General features: G+C 47.0%; 1 protein-coding gene across 5 annotated transcripts in view; it reads left to right on the plus strand.

Annotated features, from left to right (window-relative positions):
* The window catches only part of SLC41A3 (solute carrier family 41 member 3), a 36,237-nt gene that overhangs the window by 14,869 nt on the left and 8,699 nt on the right, over window positions 1-12,669 (plus strand). For all 5 annotated transcript variants that reach the window (XM_007059962.4, XM_043551645.1, XM_043551644.1 and 2 more), the window contains 6 exons: window positions 2,029-2,136; window positions 3,627-3,698; window positions 4,001-4,145; window positions 7,828-7,974; window positions 11,425-11,569; window positions 12,028-12,107. In XM_007059962.4, coding sequence (XP_007060024.1) covers window positions 2,029-2,136; window positions 3,627-3,698; window positions 4,001-4,145; window positions 7,828-7,974; window positions 11,425-11,569; window positions 12,028-12,107 — 697 coding nt within the window. The remainder of the gene's footprint in view (window positions 1-2,028; window positions 2,137-3,626; window positions 3,699-4,000; window positions 4,146-7,827; window positions 7,975-11,424; window positions 11,570-12,027; window positions 12,108-12,669) is intronic.

The raw sequence follows: 12,669 nt of genomic DNA on the forward strand, positions 1-12,669 counted from the left end.
ACTCCATTAACTTAGCCTACTTTGGCTTGAAGCCTGCAAGATCCATACAGGAATCTGAAGAATACAATAGAAACTCAAAAACATATTCGCAAAAAGAAAAGGAGTGCTTGTGGCACCTTGGAGACTAACAAATTTATTTGAGCATAAGCTTTCGTGAGCTACAGCTCACTTCACCGGATGCATATTGGTATGACAAACCATGATCCTTAAAGTTGGCCTGCAAAAGAAATTAAACACTTGTGTTTCTGTCCTTTTTTGGCTTCTTTTTATGTATAAAACCTGCAAGCTTGGGGGAGGTGGGGTGGCAGGAGGTAAAGTTATGCCTGTTCTTTACAGGAAGATCAAGTCTGGTCTTTCCTGTTTTTTCTGGAAGACTCACTGGAAGGATCAAATGTGTACTGGAGGGAAGCTTTCTTACCCCTTAATTAAAGAGGGGTGTTTGAATGTTTAACAAATATCTCTTTTCCTTCCCCCCCGCCCCAAATGTATTTCAGGTGTTTGAGTTAGGTGTTGACAAAATCAAACAAAAGTTAAAGACTTTCAGGTAGTATGACTAGTACGCCTTCCCCACTCATGTTAGCTCTTAACATCCCGTAGCTTATTTTTCCAGGTCATCACTACAGGAGGCTCAGAAGCGATGTTTTGCCCAACACCTTCCTCACTTGTAGTGGGTGTTTATTTAATTAGGTCTATTTGTGGCCTGATTTTCAAAGGTGCTGACTGTCTGCAGATCCCAGTGTCTTCAGCTGGATTAAAGTCTGCTGAGATGCCAGGCCACTGACCTCTGGACAATGGTGTCAGTGGGAGATCCATCCACTTACACCGGGGCTGAATTTGATCCTTGTATTCCTAACTGGCTCCATTGGGCAACAATAAAGCGACATTAGGAGGAACTTTGATAGTCCATCTCAGTTTGTCCCAGAATCAGATTTCCCACAGTAATTGACAAGGGGTCTTGTTGCAGCACTTGGATCAGTTTCAGAATAGCTCTGCAGACTTCAGAACCTTCTGATAAGCTTGTCTGGTGTGTCACTCCTCTCCAAGAGGATCTCCTCTGGCTGCAGCATGACTATCTGTTAACCTCCTGAACATACAGTAGTTCAGTGCATGGCCAGACATTATCTTTAAAGGTATAATCAAATAAGTTGCACATTATTTCTGCATTAGTCACTGAAGCCACAGTAGAATCTCAGAGTTATGAACACCTCGGGAATGGGGGGTTGTTCGTAACTCTGAACAAAACATTCTGGTTGTTCTTTTAAAAGTTTACAACTGAATATTGACTTAATACAGCTTTGAAACTTTACTATGCAGAAGAAAAATACTGCTTTCCCTTTATTTTTTTAGTACTTTATATTTAACAGAGTACTGTATCTGCTTCTTCTTTTCTTTTCTTTTTTTGTCTCTGCTACTACCTGATTGCATACTTTTGGTTACAAATGAGGTGTGTGGTTGACTGGTTTGTTCGAAATTCTGGTGTTCGTAACTCTGAGGGTCTACTGTACTTATGATCTGAAATCTCATAGAATGTCACAGTTTGAAACATCAGCTTCATGTAACTCAACTCCAAGGCAATCATCGGAATATGGGGATTGCCATACTGGTTTAGACCTGCAGTCCATCCAGTTCAGTATCCAGAAACCCAGAGTGGGAAGATGCTTCCAGGAAGGTCTCATCCTAATTCCTAATAGATAGAGATTGTCTTAAGCCCTAAAGCGCAAGTATTTTTTATACCCTGTTCAAAATCTCTTTGTCTTGACTGTTGTGACTCTGGATAATAATAGTCATTAATAATATCTCTTATTTGTGTAGTACCTATCTGCCCAAGAGATTAGAGAACACTTTGTAAACTCAAAAATTGTTTCACGCACCATCAGATTACAGCTGCCTCTGGGGTGGAGCATACCAGTTGTTCACAGTGCATGCCTTATGTTTTAGGACAGGAAATGAGCCAGGGAAGGAGAACCCATATCTAGGCAAAATGGCATTAGATGCGGTTGACGTTCTTCATGTTGCCTTCCTTTTTAGCACTGGGATGTGTTTCGGACAATTACAGAAGTTTTTATCCTGGTTCCTGCCCTGGTTGGCTTGAAGGGTAACCTTGAAATGACCCTGGCGTCAAGACTCTCTACTGCTGTAAGTGTAAAAGCTTTGGGGGGAGTGCGGGGTTTGAGCAGGAAGGAATCCTTTGACCAACAGGTCCTGCTTTCGCACATGCACGCACGTGTGTGTGAGTGTGACCGAGAGAGAGAAACAAAGACCCCATCCTCTTCTGTGTGTGTGTGTGTGTGTGTGTGTGTGAATCAGAGACCCCATCCCCTTCCCTGCTAAGCTGAAACAAGGTGTTTCAAGCGGGGGGAGTGTTAAAAAAGGTTCATGCGCAATTCTGCAGCTGGTCGCCTCTTAAAGGATGATTCATCCATATGTGTCCAGTTGCCGGTGGTGGAGGATGTTGCAAAAATTGAGAGAGACCAAAGAGAACATTGACTGTACGCACAGTGGCTACCAGTGCTGAGCTGTGGGCTGCACTACTGAGATGTTTCCCCCTATGGCCATTGACCGTTATGGGTACTGACACTTTCCTTCCCATCCCTGGCAGTGAGCTGTCCCAGCAGACCAGCATGTGAATGTCCCTAAGTCCCCACAAGACTTCTTGGGACCGTTAGTAGCTTCAGCAACTCATGGCATGATCTAGCCCCTCTGGCAGCAGCGTGACCTGTCCTTTAGGAGTCCTTTTGTTGGTTTGTGGGATGCCCCTACTGCAGGTCTGCCCCTGAGACAGGCCAGGCCACAAAACCGCTTGTAAAGAATAAATAGTAACAAACGGTTCAGCTGTGCTCTGTGTGCGAGGTGACAGGTTTTCTCTGCTGAGTCTGACAGTGGTTTGGACTGGAATCTGAGTAGCCTGAAAAAGGAAGATACTATTTCGCATCTTTAGCCTGCTTCTTCCTTATTCTGAAGGGTATTTTTTTCCCTTGTGGGAAGAAGCTGCGTTGTTTTTTTATTGTGTCGTTTCCCTTCAGTTTGCACAGCACAATCACCCCAGTAGTTTCCATCAGCAGCGCCAGTAGAGATGGGCCCAGGCGGTTATGGGCTCTGTCAAAGGCCACAGTCAGCCTCCTGTATCTGGCAGAAGTGACTAAACCATGTGACTCTTCTGAGCATATTTCCGTCTCTCGGCAGCACTGAGCTCCTGACGCTGTACGTCAGCGTTTTAACAAGCAGGCGCCTGAGCTGCGAGCCTGGAATTTGCACACTCGTCTGTAGCACCTGCAGAGCTTGCACTGGGATGTTGGCACTAGGTGGGTGCGCACACGTGGGATCGGCTCCTGCAGACACAGTGCACACAGCTCAGGTACCTGCCTTTGAAAGTCTGGCCCAGCGTGTCTGCTGATATCCTACCCCACCTGCAAGAGACCAGAGCTGAACTCTGGGGCCCTTCAGAGGCTAGGGCAGGGGGATACTCATTAATGAGAGAGGGGGAAGTGAGGAAGACTGGGGACACTGGCTAGCATCTTTCATCATGCTGACGTTCCCTTACTCTCTCCTAGAGGGTTCAAGTGAAACCCTCTTGCTGCCAGTGCCACAGGAGCAGCAGGCCTTTCACGTTCTCTCTTGATTTCCAGGCTAACACTGGACAGATGGATGATACCCAGGAACAGTGGAAAATGGCCACCTGCAATTTAGCCCTGATTCAGGTAAGCGGCTCCAGCTGGAGCTGGAAAAGGCTCCTTTCTTTTGCTAAACTGCCCTCTCAGGCTGTTCCGTCTCGTTACATTCTATAGTGAGTGTTTGGATGGAATTGGGATTTTCTCTTAGAGGAATTCAGCTGGAGTTTGGCTTTCCGGGGTGCAGTTTCCTGAATGTGGGGTGGAATGATCCCCATGTCTTATTAGTGCCATGCTGGTGGTGATGAAGGGGATCGCAGTCTCCTGTGTATGTGTTCAGGGTCACTGACCCCACATGGAACTCTGCCTACCAGCTGATTTTTGCCCAACAGGTACAGGCCACTGTAGTGGGGCTGCTGGCTGCCATCGCCGCTGTCATCCTGGGAGCGATCTCAAAGGGGCACGTGGAGCTGAATCAGGCTGCAGTGCTCTGTGCGAGCAGCGTGACTACAGCGTTCATAGCTGCGCTCTCCCTAGGTGAGTCTCGTTAACCCCACCACACCCGGTAATTTGGGCCAGTAAGAAACCACCCTTTCCATGCACATCTGCTCTCCATGGACTGTTTGCTCTTTTCCCATCTGGGACACTGTTCAGTAGCTGACATGAAACGATTTTGGGGTCTTGGTGGAACTTCCAGTGGACAGGCAGCCAAATCCCAAAATATTACTGGATTATTAAAATCACCACCACAAACTGACACCTAGGGAGGCCAAGGACTGAATGCACCGTAGAGTGAGAGCTCCCCTCGCACCCCTAGTTAGGAGACAAGGTGTGATGGGGTGAGCTTGCCCTGCTTCATCCATGCTGTACCTCTTCTGTGAAGAGAAGACTTCAGTCTCCAGGGAAGGTCCAGAAACCACCTCATCAGCTTCCTCCTGGCACTGGCCAAGGTGGTGCCATCCATCAGTCCAAGAGAAGAATGTTGGATGTGGGGGTTCGCTGTGACTTTGGGGCCTTTTTTGGGTTCTTCATTCATGCACACACATCTGCGCAGAATTCTCATGGGTGGTCTCTACTGACTCCTTGAATGCCTTCTTTGAGCTGCGGGTGTTGTCTGCTCTCCTCTGCTCCATGTCCCTTTAAATTCCCTTGTTTTGTGTCTGTGTCCTGCACCCCGTCCCTTTTTGTTCATTTTTGTCCCATGATCTGTTGATTTCTGGGTTCTGTGGCCTCTCCCGCACCCAAAGGGTGGGCCATTCATTTGCTCTGCCCCCAGTGCCAGTCCTCAAACAGCTGGAACCATCCATCCACTCTAAACTCTCACACACATTTTTGTTTTAAAGACAGAAAAGAAATTCAATGTGTTCCCAGTGCTCTGAAAGTTCAGACACTCCTCCCCCACTGGGATTCTCTTCAGACCAGTTAGGGCTGGGGCTCATTCCTGCTGCAGGGCAGCAGCAAGGGGTGCTCTATGTTAAAAGCACCATTCTTCAGAGGAGTCCCTTCCTATTTCTTCCTGGTGGCCAATCATATATCATTTTGAAGACCCCAGGGAAGATCTTTGAGCAGATCCAAAGCCCAGTGTTCCAGCCAGCCAGTAATGCAGTTCACTGATTAACACACATAAGTGCCCATCCAAAAGCTTTGGGTGCTCCATCTTGCAGTAAGACTGCCTGTAACGCTCAGGGCTGAGTGTGAGTGACGACTAAGTGTGGAGTGGGTGTTGTAATCACTGTGCTGCCAGGACGTGCGGTAAATTGGTACCACACTGCAAAATGCCCTGGGTTATCTGAAGCATCCAATGAAGTGAGCTGTAGCTCACGAAAGCTTATGCTCAAATAAATTGGTTAGTCTCTAAGGTGCCCCAAGTACTCCTTTTCTTTTTGTGAAGTATAAAGGGTACTGTATGCATACACACACTGCTCTTTTACAGCATCTCTCTCACACACACACTTCTCTCTAAGAGCATGTCGTTCTAGGGAAATATGGTATGCTTTTGACAAGGGATGGGAAATGGCTGTCAAAGCTGTCCCTTTCCTCACAGAAGGTCAATGGTAGATTAGTATGATCGAGTGTTTAAAGCATGGGGATGGGAGTCAGCACTCTTGAGTTCTATTCCTGGCTACGTCTCTGATTCACTTTTTGAACTTGGACAAATCACTTCTCTTCTCTATCTGCATGGCCCTCTCTGTGAAATGAAGATAATCAGAGCTGAGTTCTTGGCAGGCCGTTCCACAATGATGTCATTATAAGGAGGGTCTGGTTAAAGGGAAAAGTAGGAATTCAAACATCTGCCACAAGAGAGCAGCATGACATCCTTATTAGTGAGTGAGTGGGCAGCAATGTGTTGTGTATCTAGGGTTGCCCAACCCCTCCAGGATTGTCCTGGAGTCTCCAGGAATTAAAGCTTAATCTTTAATTAAAGATTGTCAAATGACGAAACCTTCAGGAATACATCCAGCTAAAATCGGCAACCCTATGCAGTAGCCTTGCACACATGGCGTTTTCTAAGAAAAAGAGGATAAGTCAGAGCATACAGATGTTCCCAGGCCAGAGTCCAAGAACAACAGAGGTGCCTGTGCTGAGGAGCACTAGACAACTTCTCAGAAGTTTATAAAAACCTCACAGCTTTTATTAACCTCTGTTCCTCCAAAGAATTGACTGGATGTAAAGAGGAAGGGCTTTGCTGACACACCTTCAGCTAATGTTAAGGTCTTTCCTAGCTACGGTGACAAGTCGCTGTTGTGTGGACATGTGCAGTTAAGGAAGCAGGTCGTTTTTGTGCATCGAAGGGAGCCAGATGATTTGTGTCATGGAGGGGAAGGTGTTTTGGGGATGCATTGTGTGCACGTGTTAGAGGGGAGGGGCTAGCATGTGCATGTGTGTGAGCTGTTGTCTGGAGGTGTGGTGTTCGGAAGAGTGGAGTATGTTCCAGGCACACATGGAGATTCAGCACTCGCAGGCCTTGTGAGCAGACACAGGTTTCTGAGCCAGAGAGTGTTCTCCTTTCCTGGCCTGCGTCCCCCACGCCATGCCAACGGTGGTCAGCAGGGTGCCTCAGGACAGTGGCAGAGGACAGAATGCCATGGGAGGCTCTAAGGACATTGGATCTGGGCTTGTTTTGGAGGCTGGAGATCAGCTACTGCCCTGAACAGTCACAAAACACTCGAGTCAGGCTGGTAAACGTGTCTGTCAGTTGACTTGCCCACAGATAAGAGTTTTGTCTGATCTCTGCCAAGGTCTCATTTTCCCAAGTAAAGTGAAATGAACTGTTGCTGCTGCTGTGATTCTCCAAAGCATTTTGCTGCACTCTGTTCTGGTTTGCACTGCTGTAGCAGGACGCTCTCTTGTTCTCAGAGTCTGACTCTCACCTGGCCTTTGGGGTTTCTATTAATAAGCCAAAATTCCATCCTCACCAACCAGCAGGAGACTGTGCCCCAGATCCTGAGCTGCAGCTGAATTTTGCTTAGCCCACCTTAGGATGGGGGTGTGTATGTGGCTAGAAGCTACTTTTATACCCCCTTGATCCTGAAGCTGTCCAGGCTCCAGGCCACATTGTAAATTAGAGCAGCCCAGAGAGCTGTGGTCCCCAAGCAGCTGTTCTGGCAGCCAGGGATCGCTGGGGGAAACGGATGCCCAGCCAAGACCCTTATGCTGGGGATGTGGAGCTGGCTTATGACCTGCAATGGCAGCCCCATGCCACTTAAGAATTCAAAAGCAAGTAAAAAAACTCTGAATAATACTGAATGCTGTTCTGGAAAATGCCTTTGGGCTGTGGAATCTAGATGTGACCCCAGAGAATGGCACCTCTCTAGTCCCTGCTACTTCTGCCTGGTCTTGAGTACCCACTGTGTGCATAGCTATGAATGTGCTTTGTTCCTGGTCCCACTTCAGGCCAGTAGAGACTATCTGACAGGGATGAAACCGTCTACATTTGGGCCATTCAGTGCTTTCTGCTCTGAGCCGTGGTGTTTGCTTTGTTGTGTATGGGCCAGTGGCAGAGCCGTGTTCTTCAGTACAGTGAGAACACTGGGCCCATTTCCTGAGTGTGACCAAACTCCACTTGGATGCTGCACCAAGTGATGGGCAAAGGCAACTTTAAGCCACCATGGGCCATCCCGGAACCAGGGCAGCCCTTGGCACAGTGTGGAGCAATGGTGCCAACACAAAAAACAGCATCATCCTCTGTGTCTGAACCCCTGGTCTATGTCTTCTCTAGGTCTGGTGATGATCGGCGTGATCATCGGTGCGAGGAAGGTGGGGATAAACCCAGACAACGTCGCCACTCCCATAGCAGCGAGCCTCGGAGATTTGATAACCCTTTCTCTGCTAGCAGGAATCAGCAGCACCCTCTTTAAATACATAGGTAAGGTACATAGCAGAGTCTCTGCGGCTCAGCTGTTGGGGAAGCCTCCTGATAGGGAGAGCTGTTCAGTTGTGGAAAGGAAGCATCCACAGTCCTGGACATGTTGAAGCTAGACTGGACACAGCATTACAACAGGGAGTGGTCTTGTAGGGCTGTGGAGGTGGGAGATAGAGATGGAAAAGGCTTTGTAGGTAAGTGCTATGACTGTCCGGTCTATTGTAAGGGTTTTGGGACCATTCAGTGGAATGGAAATAATGTTGTCCAGTGGTTAGAGCAGAAGACTGGGATTCAGAACACCTGGGTTCTAGTCCTGCATCTGTCACTAACTCACTGCAACACTGGCCGAGTCACTTATGCTCTCTTTGCCTTTGCACCCCCACGTGTAAATGGGAATAATGCTCCCCACCTCATAAGGCTATTGTGAGGCTTAGCTGATGTCTCCGATCCTCTGGGAGCACAAAGCATTATCATCATCTTGGAATGGGGGAGAGAATATATTCTCCTAAGAGACCCTCTTTAGGCCGGTGCTGTGACTGCTGTGTTAACCATGCTCTGAGGGTATGTCTACACAGCAGCTAGACACCTGCGGCTGATCCGTGCCATCCGACTCGGGCTCACGAGGCTCGAGCTGCGTGGCTGTTTCACTGCTTTGTAGACGTCTGGGCTCAGGCTCTAGGGCCCTGCAAGGTGGGAGGGAGTCTGCACAGCAATGAAATGGCCCCACAGCCCGAGCCCTGAACGCCTGAGTCAGCTGGCCTGGGCCAGCCACAGGTGTTTCTTTGCTGTGTAGACATAATCCTAGAGGTGACAAATGGGCTAAAAACCTTGGCACGTGAACTGCTTCTCCTATATGAGCCTGGAAAATGCACAGTACATTTTTGGAACAGGGGAGAAATGTGATTTATGCTTTAATTGATGTTTGAAAATTGCTAAGCAAAGTACCATGGGCCTGACCTAGAAAGAGAAAAGGTTCAGGGTTGGGTTGTTTTTTTTAAACAACGTCTGTTGAGGATGTTTTTAAAAAATGAAAAGTTTGTAACAATTAAACCCAAAGTTTCACTGAAAACTGAGAGCAGAAATGGTGAGAGAGACAGCTTTTTCCTATTCCAATAACTTATTCCACATGCCTACAAATAGGAGAACAATTGAATCCATATCCCAGAGAGAAAGAGGCTGGGGGAGGTCCAATAGTCCTTTCATTCTAGTTCTTCTATGCTTCAGAAATGTATTTATTCAGTGTGCAGTTCCCCAAGATGCCGTGCCATCTACCTACACAAAACTGGCTTGGCCTTCTGCATCTCCACCTCCAGTAATCTCTCTCCGGGACTGCATTCTGGAGTAAGGTGATAACATACACCCTAGTGTACAAATACAGTAATGAGCAGCCGTGAACTTAGGGGGCTATCATTGCAGCTGAGTAGTCTGGCTGGAGAGGGCATAAATTCTGGTGGAGTTTTATTCAGCAGTGCTCTGGCAGAGGATTGGTTACGTTGTGTCAGTCACTAGTGTGACATCACCCAATTGGTGGGTTTTCATAATTCCCAGGTTTCCAAACTCTTCTGTATTTCAATGGAGGTGAGAGGGAAGTGGGATAGGGTGTGTGACCCTGCCTTGATCAGAAAAATATATTCCCTTAAGGACACTGAGTCCTAGAAGGCCCAGAATGTTACATGCCTTTGAAAGTTACATTTTCCCCTGGAGGTATAATGCTCTCGTTCCAGTACAGTGTTTTATAATCTTTTAAAATCAACATGTCTCCTTCCAGTTCTAAATACTTCGGAGCTGATTACACCACCCTTCCTCGCGCTGAATAGTATTTCACTCAACAAGTGATAATCAATGGACTGCTTGCTTAGTAAGATACTACTCCTGAGTAAGGGTGACAGAACTGGGTCCAAAGGCCTGACATACAGATTCTAAAGGGAATCTTTCCATTGATTACAGTGGGCCTTGGATCGTATGTGATAGATGTGAACGTCCTGTATGTGTGGGGTTTAAAATTAAGCTAATTGCCAAATGCCCAAAAGAGCAAGGGGATACTTAGCATCTGACTCGGTTGGATGTCCCATCGTGCGTCTTTGCTTCCTGTCCTAGCTGGCTTGAGGGGGTGGTATGCGCTGTTAAACAGCTGCCATTTGCACCCCAGAAGAGGCTGCATTTCAGTGGTGGTTGAAGTGCACTATGATAAGTACCTCCCTGTGTAAAAAAAGCTTTCATAATGATAAGATACTATTCTAAGGCCTGGTCTACACTATGGGGGGGATCAATCTAAGATACGCCACTTCAGCTACGAGAATAGCATAGCTGAAGTCGACATATCTTAGATCGACTTAGAATCACTTACTTCGCCTCCTTGCGGCACGGGATCGATGGCTGCCGCTCCCCCCATCGACTCCGCTTCCACCTCTCGCCCTGGTGGAGTTCTGGAGTCTACAGCAGAGCGATCGAGGATCGATTTATTGCATCTACACTAGACGCGATAAATCGATCCCCGATAGATCGATGACTACCCGCCGATCCGGCGGGTAGTGTCGACGTGGCCTAAGAAAGTTAATCATGTCTTACATGCATTTTCCCAAAGATATTGTCAGGACCTTAGGTTAGAAATATATCAAGCTTGCATTATATATTGGAATACCTGCAAAACCTGTGTTGTAGCATGCCCAGCTTTGGACTTAATACAGAGAGCAGATGGAGAAGCCCTATAGACAAATTATTAGCATCTCAAAAGGCCTGGCACAATCCCCATCTCTTGAAGGTGTTTCTGGTGCTGAGTCATGTTTGTTTTCTTGTAGGGCAGCATTCTTTAAGTGCCATTTGCTTCTGAAGGTCGTTTCAAGGTTATGCTGCTGCCAAAGAGAAATGTAGCTAAAAGAAATGAACGTAAACCAGCAAGTAAAAATCCTGCCCCTCAGCTGTCTGATGTATGGAGCATCAGAAAACAGCAGTTGTCCATCTAGTCTGCTGCCCTGGCATCAGCAATAGCCAGTGCCAGATGGTTCAGAGGAAGGGGTGAGATGCCCCCTCGTATCTATTTATGGCATAAGTTGCCCACAGGAAAACATTCTTCTTAGCCCCAGCGAGTTAGTGGTTGACTTATCCCTGAAATAAAAGGGTTTATATCCCATATACATTTCTATCCAGTCTAATGAAATGGTGTGGACGTCCTGATTCATATCTATCTAACTTGATTTGAATCCTCCTAATCTCTTGGCCTTCGTACTGTCCTGTGCCGGTGAGTTTCGGAGGTGAATTATGGACTGTGGGGGGAAAAAAATATCCTGCATGATGTGATTTATATCTTGCAACATGAAGACTTCAGTCCCAAGCAGTGCTTCCTTTCTTTCAGTCAGTCAAGAATGTAATGGTGGTGTCCAGTCAGATTTTACACTCTTATAGAATTGGAGGCATGTAAATCGCATTTAACTTTGAATTTCTTTTCCATGCCAGATGTGAAATACCTTTCGCCTTTGATCTGCGCTGTGTTTGTTATCATGATTCCTCTTTGGGTTGCTATTGCCAAACAAAGTCCATCTATTGCTGAGGTTCTGAAGTCTGGATGGCAGCCGGTGATTGTTGCAATGAGCATCAGCAGGTAAACCTAGGAACCACCCTTCTCTCTCCACACCCTGCGAACATCTTTTTCTCTTTCAGGGAATAACAGTCAGCCTAATTGAAGGTCCAGGACAGTGTCCCCCCCCCAAAATATTCTGCCTGTCTGAGATTCCAGTGATGATTTATAGTGACATGGTTTTAAATTCTCTGGTCTCAGGACCTGTCATTGTTAGAGGCGCTTTGATGGATCAGTGTGTTCCATAAAACAAACACATCTGCTGCATAGTCGAATACAACCTGTATAACTGTCATTATTATTGGTATTGTGGTAGCACTTAGAAACCCCAGTCGCGGATCAAGACCCCATTGTGTTAGGTGCTGTACTAACACAGAACAAAAAGGACAGTTAGTCCTTGTCTCAGTCTCTGTATTCTGCGCCTGGTAACAGATGATAATAATAATAAGTAATAAGCTTTTATTTTGTGTCATTTTTAACAGCATTGGTGGGCTGATCTTGGACAAAACTGTAACTGACCCAAACTTCGAAGGCATGGCAGTTTTTACACCTGTGATTAACGGTAGGTTGAGGGGGGTTATGTTTTTGTCGTTTCACCTTCAGAGGGCTGGGTTCACTTGCCAGCTTATGTTACCAAAGAAAATGAGACTGGTGGTCTCGTCTGGTTTTTGCTTTATCCACATCACACATTGCAGAACAATTGGCACTTTCAGGTTACGTCTGCCGTGCAGTCAGAGGTGTGATTACAGCTTGTATAGATATACCCAGACTAGCTGTAATCTAGCTAGTGTGGCTAAAAATAGCAGTGAAGACGCAGTGGCATGGGCTGTACGAGCCCAGAACCCTAGGTATGTGCTCATGCTCCTAGCTTGCTCTGGGGTCTCTGCCAATCACTGCTATTTTGAGCCATGCTAGCTAGGTGAAAACTCGTGTGAGTACACCAAACTGAGCTGCAGTTGTACCTCTGATTGCAGTGTAGACATACCCTCAGATCGGGAGAGGCTCTGGAGTGGAATAGCAGGGGGTGCTGCAGGTCAGGACTGAGCAGAGCTGTGTGGAGGAAGCCTGCATAACCCCAGCCGACTACATCTGCTGTTAGCCTGTCTACACCACAATTAGACACC

The sequence above is a fragment of the Chelonia mydas genome, chromosome 7 (assembly GCF_015237465.2).
Source record: "Chelonia mydas isolate rCheMyd1 chromosome 7, rCheMyd1.pri.v2, whole genome shotgun sequence".
Lineage (NCBI taxonomy): Eukaryota > Metazoa > Chordata > Testudines > Cheloniidae > Chelonia > Chelonia mydas.